This window comes from Seriola lalandi, unplaced genomic scaffold, assembly GCF_002814215.2.
Source record: "Seriola lalandi dorsalis isolate HSWRI2012SDOR001 ecotype SW California unplaced genomic scaffold, Sedor1 jcf7180002054676, whole genome shotgun sequence".
Classification (NCBI taxonomy): domain Eukaryota; kingdom Metazoa; phylum Chordata; class Actinopteri; order Carangiformes; family Carangidae; genus Seriola; species Seriola lalandi.
The window spans coordinates 100,076-109,880 of NW_019525229.1; the positions used below are offsets into that span (position 1 = coordinate 100,076).

Below are 9,805 nucleotides of genomic sequence, written 5' to 3' on the forward strand. Positions count from 1 at the left end.
GGCCTTATGGAGGAGTAATTGTTTGGTGTGATGAAGGAAGAAATGAGAAGACAGGATGGTCCCTCTGTGGAGGAGAAACAAGGCAGAGGGCCGGAGGAGGAATAGACTTTAAGGGAGGGGAGAGAGAAGAGATGAAGGGCTGGCTGAGGACTGTGATGTGGATGGAAATGGAAGAGGAATTTTAATGATTACATGAGTGGCAGGGGGAGGGGGATGGGGTGTTGGTAGTATGTGAAGTACTAACCGGATGCAGTCTTTTTGTGTGGTAGGGATCTGACTTTCTGATTTCTGGTGCGGTCCAGTTTTGATGAAAATAAAATAAAAAACATGAACAATGTACAGTACTACTTTCTGGAATAGGGAGAATTATAGGTTGGAGTTAGGGTGAGTTCAGTTCAGTTTCTCCATTGACAGTCACTTCAACAGACCAGGAAACACAAGATAAGGTGTGTTCTTTGAAAGGTGTTTTCTAGTCATGCATAAATATTGTGTGAAAGAATTTGAGATTGGTTTTCTGTATTGTGCAGTGTATGAACACATGTAATTTAGTGTCCTCAGATATAATAACACAGTGTTGTATATGCCCTAGATGAGGAGTGTGAGTACTGTCCTGATAGAGCTCTGTCTGCTGCACTACATGATTGGATGGAGGAACTCAACCAACCACTGCAAGCAGGTGAGAAATTATGATTTGGTGCTGTGATTGTATCAGTGTGTGTTGATATTAGACTGAACTCAAACCCTTCAGCTGCTCAGTCACTTTCATAATCTTTAAGTGGAACACTGAAATCAATGTATACCTTAAAGGTCCCATATTGTATAAAGTGGCATTTTTTTGTCTTTTTTGATGATAAAGCAGGTCTAGTTTCTATATTAACACTGTGAAAGTATCAAAGCGCTCAGTCCACAGAGAAATGCACACAGCCTGTATTCAGAAACTGAGCCTTAAAACCAGCCGTCAGGACTTCTGTAACTTTGTGATGTCACAACAAAGCAGTCTGCTGCTCTCTGCCATGCCACAAGCCACACCCACCTGGACCCACCATCCAACCTCGCAGGATTTGGTTTCTCTGAGTGTTTACCTGAAATCTGTCATATTTTTATTTGATCACTCAGAAAACAGTGAGCCAATCAGAAGAGAGTCTGTTGTTGTCTGTTGTTACTAGAGCTCCAGAGAGAAGCCTGAGAGAGGAGATGTAAAACTACATTGAGATGCTTTTTGTTTCTTAAAACCAAAAATATATCTTCTAGATCAAGTTTAAAATATAGGACCTTTAACTGCATTATTTCAGTGCACTGTTGACAGCAAAAATGTATTTTATATTTGTGCTTAAAAACATTGCCTGTTTTTTTAATAATCATAGGTCGACAGAGCACACGAGCAGACCAGCGTTCCTCTGCTCCAACATCTCGTTGCAAAACTCCTGACAGATCTGACTGCCCCTCCACATTCAGAGGGAGCTCTGCTGTGGCCAAACTACCCGTCTTCCCCCTCAACTCCAGCTCACCTCCGTTGTCACCCACTAAGGTCAAAGAGGAATGGGAGGGGCGAGACGGGGAGAACAAGAGGTCAAACCAGCCTAGTCAAACCAATCACCAACCTCCAGGATCCAGACCTGGAGCACCATCAGGTGGAAGCCGGGGGCAGAAGGCCCAGGGTCGGGGGATCTGCGGTGGGAAGGGTCTATTAAGTGAGTCCCAGGTGCGGCTGCTGGTTGGTCTTCATTATCTTCCCCATGAACACGGCCCATCTGCCCAGAAACTGCTACAGGATCTGACCTGGCTTAAATCAAACTGCCAACTGGTCAGTGCCAACACCAAGAAGACACCGCCTCAGAAGGTTGGTGTTGCTCTGTGTGGATTTCATGTGGGGGAAATTTGAATTTGTGTATGTGACAGTCTCTGTTTCAGTGTCTTTTCCTGAACCGCAACTAATTATAACCTCAACGTCTGCATTTGTCAAACATAAGGGGCATATGTGAGGGCATGGTGTTCACAATAGCAGTGTCCTTACGACCTTGTTGTGTACTGTACATGTATGTCTTCAGATTGATGAGTGGCGTGGTCGGGCCTCCAGGCTCCTGGCTCTGTGTGAAGACATAGCGCAGCTCCACTGCAGCGTGGTGGGCGGGGCCAACAGGGCTGTGCTCTATGACCTTTACCCTTACGTGTGGGACCTGAGGAACACGGCTCTGGTGGCAAAGGCCTTCATATGCTGGCTGGGTAAGGACACAGAGAGATGGAGGCAGGAAAAATACTAGAATACACAGTAATATAATGTAGTTTTACATAGTACAGTATTGTATAGAATATCATAGTTTAGGGAACTGTTCTAAAGTATAGTATTCTTTGTTATACTGCTATTCTATAATCTTTCTAAACACAGAACATTACATATGTAGTAGTTGTGTTACAAGAGAGAGGGCTTGGGATAGTTGAAGAGGTTGTCTAAATGGAGTGTGGTGTTGCTGTCTCTTTTTAATTACTCTGTTGCCTTACACTCCACCCAACCCGCTCACTTACCTCGCTCAGATGGACGAGTGTTGAGTGACAGCTCCACCCTGGGCTCCTGGAGGAACTGCTTCCACTGTGAGTAGGCACGACCTTTAAATTGACGGTTTCTCTATCTATGCCTGAAATAACGAAGTACAAGTAGCCTCTGCAGCACCAAATCATTTTTACCTGCAGTAAATTCAGCCTGACAAATCGCCACCCAACACTCAGTCATTATTTCTCAGCACTGTCTCGATGGAGCTCAGTAATTAATGGTGCAGTTAGTCCTAAACCACCAGTTATACTTCAAATATAAATGGCAACAGCATAAAAACAGAAAAGTAGTTAACTTCAGCCAGCATCTCTTGAGGAGCTGTAGTGCTGTAAAACACTGACCTTTAATGCTGGGGTGAATATTTAAAGCAGGTGTAACTGCAATCATTTTTCATCCCTGCTAATAACTTTCTTCACATTTCATTGGTTCATAACCACATGATGTCACCGCCCTGACACGTGGTAGGGTGTGGCAAGACCACAGGGGCCGACCTACTGGGAGTCGAGTCGGAGCCATGGGTGTTTAAAGGGGGGGTGTCTGGGGAGGTGCAGGTAGGAGTGTGTTCTCATTTTCCAATCACTCCTTTTTTATTGTGTATGTGTGTATGTGTGCATGCTTGAATTCTTAATTTCTTCTCATTACTTGATGTGGTGGTTCAGAGCTGTTATCACTCCATTAACTGTGTGTTTGTGTGTTGGTTTGTAGATGCTCCTGCCCATAGGCAGCAGCAGCGAACTCTTCAGTCATCCTCCTCCTCTCTTCCCTACCTCTCGTCTCTATAACATCAGGCCCTACCACAGCAAGGACAAGGTACGGAGTCACACCCACACACACACAGACACACACAGACACACACACACACACACACACACACACACACATTATTATATCACTCGTAATGCCAGGATAACTCATGGAGTATCATGGAAGTCAGAGAGGTGCTTTCAAGATTGGGAAAGTCAGGGGATATGTGTGTAAGTTTCTAGACTTACTGTTTTGGAAAGTACTATTCACCTCTTTAAAAAAACAGCCTGGAAGCAAACCAGGAAGGAAGAACATTTTTAGGTCATGCAGATGCTCCGACTTGGTGATGGAAAGTCATGGAAAATTTATGGAATTTTCAATCAGTGCCACAGTAGGATCCTTATATGGAGAAATGATACAGCATTAAACAGAGAGTTTTTAAAAGATCCTTATTGTTCAATTACCTGTAGATTATCAGTTCAACATTTCCTCATCGGTGTGGGATGGATGGATAATAGATAGATTTTTTCATTGTGTGTGTGTGTGTGTGTGTGTGTGTGTGTGTGTGTGTGTGTGTAGTTGGAGTTGTATCGGATGGTCCGCCAACTTCACCTGAGGACTCAGGGTGGTCAAGAATCTAGTATTGCTCACCCAGATGTCATAGGAGACAGGTATGTGGCTGAGAGAGAAAGAAAGAGGAGATATATATATACAGTATATATTCACATATTTTTAAAATAATCATGTCTTTTCATTTCCATAGATGTCTCGGACCGTGCCTGGCGTTGTGCCCAGAGTATAGCTTTATCCTGGAGGATGAGCTGGGTGTGTGTGGCTGTGTGTTGGGCATCTTGGATGTTCGCTCTTTTGCCAAGCGGTGCCAGGCCACCTGGATGCCCGCCATGAGGGACAAATATCCACCCAAGGGAGGCAATGCACACCCCAACACACAGGTGAGTATGAGGAGTAGTCTAAACATTTTGCAGACGGAAGCTCATACCCAGCAGCACACACATGAAATTATGCACACGAATGCTTAGACGTATCAGTACCTGCAGTCACACCATCTGGATCCCACTGTGATGGATTAATAACCCACTGGGAGGTAGGTGGCACACACAGGTAAACAAAGTAAATGACACACAAAAACACTCACACATACACACACTCACTCTTTACAGAGACACACCTTATATTTTTGTCTCCCGTTGTACTCTCCTGTTCAGCAGCGCACAACATTGGCAACCAGATCGGTCATGGGTGTTACCAGTGCACAACAGTGATGCACTTGTAAGCAGAAAAATAAATACATCAGTAGTTATGGCAGTGAAAAGTCAGTCATGACCAGTCAAGTTATTTTTCCTCCCTGCTATGACAACCTTTTGGTTAAGTACACACTTGTCCATATACAGCACTTTACATTGTACAAGTATCTTTGTTGAAAATTGGAGGACATACTGTGACACACTTGGTTACAGTGTTGCTGTTGCTCATCCTGACAAACGGTTCAGTGATCTCAGGCAAACAGAACCGGTCGTGAGCAACAGACACAGTCACTCCCTGACATCTGTGCGGGATTTATCTGCCCACTCTGTGCGTCATGATGCACGCTGACATTTCCACTTTGACTGGCTGTCATTCACACTGCAGCCACAGGTTCACAAACTTTACAGTTAAAAGGATTTGCGGTTTATCAAAGCTGAACAGGCCGAAGTGAGCGCTAGAATGGCATCTGTTCCTGCTGTATTGCACATAGCAATATAATGTAATCACTCACATATAGCTGCCTTAATGTGCACTTTATTACAAAAGAAAAATGCTTAGCAGCTTCTCAGACAGGAAGTACATTAGACCAATTACAGAGGTCTGTGTCTATAAAATAAAAGCTAATGCAGCAGGCACTCTGTTGATGCTACAAGGCATTGAATGTATTCTCAAACCTGATTTGGAGAAAGTTTCTGTGTCATTATTTATGTTAGGTTGCTGGGTAACTTGAAAGTACCCTGTTCCAATGAATTTGTGATGTGCAGTCAGTTAAATATGGCTCATTGGTAACATCTAGTGGCAGCTGTGGGAAACTACAACAATGTAGGAACATTTAAATACCAGTTTCCACAACGATCCATCTAACAAGCACCAGCAAGAAAAATGTCCAACACCCAAAGTTAACTTGTAGGATCTTTATCTATCATTAGCAACACATTGTGAGAATATCCTTGTGTCTCTCCTGTCCTCTGTGTAGGACTTGATCCAGCTGATGGAGGAGGACCAGGGTGAGTACCCGGACTCCCTCCTCTATCACTTCCCCTCTCAGCTGCGACTGGATGCCCTGCCGGAGCTGGTGGACATCAGCGTCAGCCGCACCCTGCTCACCGCCCTCCTCACCGCACTCAAGGCAAACGGTAAACACAGAGTGTTGAGTCATTGTACATAAGTAGGTATGTGTGTTCTTTATCTGTTTTAAACTTAGGTAACGGAATACTAAAAGTACCATTTACCTTCATGTCTGACAAAATGAAGGTAATGATGGTCCAATCTGAGGTGTTGGAAATGTTCACAGTGTGGGAACACTTTGTGTGGAGGACGCTCTTGTTGATATTAGCGTTAGTTTCTCTTCGCTCAACGGCTCAAGACTAAACAGAAGAGCAGAAAAATATGGAGGGATGAAGCAGAGTCACAATAACACTTAACATACTCCATTAATGGGAGCAGGAGTCAAGTGTCAAGATGTCTTCGCACCGCAAGCTTCGGTAGTTGTAAAATATATATGAACCTCTTACTTCACGCTATGAACACAAGTATATGATGTGTATTTTTATCTGCAGTTGGAGAGCAAGATCTTCTACCAGCGTTTTTATGCTTTTCTGTTTGTGTTTGTATGTGTGTGTGTGTATTTGTGTGTGTGTGTGTGTGTAGGTTCTCAGGGTGTGTTCTGTGAAGTGCAGCCGACAGACCGTCAGAGGCTGGAGTTCTTGACAAAACTGGGCTTCCTGGAGATCCTCAGAGGAGAAGCCAGGAGCAGAGAGGGAGTGGTGCTGGGGAGGCTGCTCTGAACATAAAAACACACACACACACACACACACACACACACACACACACACACACACACACACACACACACACACACAAACACACACAAACACACACAAACACACACACACACGCGCCTGGTCACACACGTACACTCTGCCAGAAACATGTAACGACACTTGCACCATGCAGTAGATACACAAAGGCACTTGCATACACTGAAAGAAGTTAGAAAATATGTTTTCTCCATCAGGAGAGAAAACCTTTGTGAAGGAACAGTCCTGGATTGCTTTGAGTCTGTGTGGCAGTAATGGGGATGAACCCAAAGATTTCTGAGGGATTTACAAAATATAAAATAAGCCTTGAATTGAAACCTTCAGCAGAGCTGTGCTAATCTTTCCTGGTTCTTCCCCTGTCTGAGGATTACAAGGTTTAGTCAAGTTTCAAGGAAGTCAGTAACAGAATAGGTTGTTGCAGGAGCAGAGCGCTAAATCACAGGAGCAGCAAAGTTCTCCTCTCTGTCATATGGATGTTTTTAGTGGCTATAATCAATATTTTTATTAAGACATGACTGCTTGGATGTAAAATGGACTGATCATAGTGACATGGAGCACTCACAGAGAAATAGCATTCAACGCTGCAGTTCTCCTCAGATCTGCAGGAGCGTATTAGTATCTCTTGTTTAGTTTTTTTCTGGTCCACAACTTCACTCTTTTACTCACCGTCATCAGTGTCGTTCCCAGTCACAGCAGGCGAGGCTTCAAGGATCTGCCCTGCTGAGGTGTCCTTAAGCAAGATACTAAATCCTTACAAGCCTCAAAGCTACTGTTCACTCAGACCTGACCTCTGACCTACCTGGAGAGGGGTACATTTTAAACCTACAAAAACCATTTCAATCAGGAGAGACTATTTAACGTGAACAGAAGGAATAGACTTTGGTGCTTAGACCTCGACGGGAAGTGGATCATCATGGGAGATGGTCCATAGATCTAAGGTCCTTCCAATTAGAGGAAATCTAGAGCTGGGGCCTATAGACACTGGTGTTGGTGATGAGGAATTGAGATGGGGGATGGAAACATCTTCATTAGAGGGAAACTCAGTGGTTTGATTGGAGATGGTCAGACATCCACAGCTGAGGTGGTGAAGGAGGTGGAGGTGGGTCACACAATGGTCACAGTTCTGAAACGACAGCTGAATGACAGCAGAGAAGGAGAACACCTTGAAAGTATGACAGCTTACAAGTGATTGGCCAAAGGCCAGCATGTCAGGTTGTGATTGGCTGAAGACGAGAATGAGTTGGTGGATCTTAGAGATGGTGGGAAACGGTGCTTGCGATTTAAAGGGCATGTGCAAGGAGATCGTCGTCCTGACTGATGCTTCGCTAAGCTTCATGTAAAATAACACGTGCTGGACTCTTTCTTGGCCATGTGCAGTAAGTTACTTGCAGTCACCGTGTGGCTGACAGACAGGGAGTGGAGACATCTTGTCTTTTGCACAGATCAAACAAATGAGATATAACTTGTTACTTAGTGAGCTTCAGGGGTGCAGGGACGTCGATGGACAGAACCAGACTAGCTGTTACTCCAATTTCCACTCTTCGTGCTAAACTAAGCTACATCCTTAGCGTGCAGACATGGGAATGGTAACAAGAATAAAGATATTTCTCAAATTATCAAACTATTCCTTTTGGCTGGCATAAGATAATCCCCCCCAGAAAATGACCACAGCTGACCACTGCTATGATCAATCCTGTGCTCTGCTCTCTCTGCTTTGTATAAACAATCTTTTTTTTTTTTCTTAAAAGTTAGGATGTTGCTTTCTAGCTCCTGTCCTGCTGGTTAAATAGTCTGCTCACACCAGACCGGACCCGGGCACGGCGTCACTGTTTACACTTGCTTAGTTTAGATGAATGTTTACATGCATGAAGAACAATACATTGTGTGGCTGTTCGCAAAGTAGGATTACATGTGCTACACTGACACAGACATACACATTTAATTTCAATGGAATAGATTTTGTTATTGGGCTTTACTCAGCTGTCATAGCTGTAAAGTCTTAGGAGAAAACATAACAAAGTGCATGCACGCTGAAATTCATCAGAAAAAAACCCGACAAAAATCATCAAGTTTTCAGATTTCTGTGCATGAGAACAATCATTCGGACATATAAGATACACAAAGACAGACAGACAGACACACACACACACACACACACACACACACACACACACACACACACACTTACACTTATCTGACTTATCTGTTTACACTTGGTTCAGTTGGATATAATAGATACCTCTCCCCCATTTCACATCATTTACACTGTTGTCAGATACTTTGAACATCACCGGTATGTATGAATGATGTGTATGATTTGTATGAAGCGTATGTGTGTGTGTGTGCCAGATACAGTATATCAACTAAGACAGCTCTGTCATTCTGCCTTTATCCTCAGCCATGATGAACACAAGCACGCGCGCACACACACACACACACACACACACACACACACACACACACACACACACACACACAGTCATGTTGGAAAAAAAAAGCACAACAGCACTCACAATCAGATCTTCAACTGAAAGTATGTAGAACTACGAATGTTCATTTTTTTGTAATGCAGCTTAAGAAAAAGACACTTTGTGCAAGTATTTATATTTCTACTTTTGATTTTAATCCTTTTTTTTATTGTTTTTACGCTTGATCAATCAGACTGAAAGGCACTTTTGTATGTTTCTTCGTGTTACCGACCTCATCACCATTGTCTTTGAGGTACTTCATGATAAGAGTTTAGTCCCAGAACTGAAAATTATGTAGATTAAAAAATAAAAAATAAATCTTAGAGCACTGAAATAGAAATGCATGATGTAAAAAAACATTTTAGAAAAGATATCGTTTGTCGCAGAAGGTTGTCACTTCAAATGTATAGATTTTTTTTGTTTACAGTACACCACCGGTCTAATTTAAAAATCTGTGTGAATGTGGGCATGTGTGTGTTTGGAAATTGGTATGGCGATGGGGAGTATATATTTAAACTAAACAGGCAACATGAAGCACTGTGAAAAAAGACAAAATCAAATTAACAAACCATGAACAAAATACCTTCATGTTTTCATTTAAGAGAATTTTTAATACTGATAATAATGATGAAGATGATGATGATGATAAAAGTTGCCTTCAAACTCCAGTAGCCGCCCGCTCCGTCCATTTCAAAAACACATTACGTGTCGCCTGTGTGCTCATTGTCTCACTGTCTGCCTGCATTGGGGAACATGTACAGTTTGTTTTTACAGTACAGTGCTATGTAGTATGTCTATGCAGGGTAATGAAGCGGTTAAAAAATAATGACTGTAGAATTCATTATGTGTTTTTATTGATAACAATAAAACTGTCATTTTAACAATGAATGATTTTATGGAACTGACTTGTTGATTTCATGGCAATTAAAAGATGTTTTCTTTCCCTTTAACTTGGTTGT

At 42.8% G+C, this 9,805-nt stretch overlaps 1 protein-coding gene across 1 annotated transcript in view; it reads left to right on the forward strand.

Moving 5' to 3' along the window:
* LOC111666433 (protein O-GlcNAcase) overlaps positions 1-9,796 on the forward strand; it is an 18,514-nt gene extending 8,718 nt beyond the window's left edge. The window contains exons 8-17 of the mRNA XM_023421769.1: positions 590-676; positions 1,365-1,840; positions 2,049-2,223; positions 2,533-2,589; positions 3,014-3,099; positions 3,254-3,358; positions 3,872-3,963; positions 4,056-4,245; positions 5,535-5,694; positions 6,209-9,796. Coding sequence (XP_023277537.1) covers positions 590-676; positions 1,365-1,840; positions 2,049-2,223; positions 2,533-2,589; positions 3,014-3,099; positions 3,254-3,358; positions 3,872-3,963; positions 4,056-4,245; positions 5,535-5,694; positions 6,209-6,345 — 1,565 coding nt within the window. The 3' untranslated portion in view covers positions 6,346-9,796. The remainder of the gene's footprint in view (positions 1-589; positions 677-1,364; positions 1,841-2,048; positions 2,224-2,532; positions 2,590-3,013; positions 3,100-3,253; positions 3,359-3,871; positions 3,964-4,055; positions 4,246-5,534; positions 5,695-6,208) is intronic.
* The last annotated feature ends 9 nt before the right edge of the window (positions 9,797-9,805 follow it).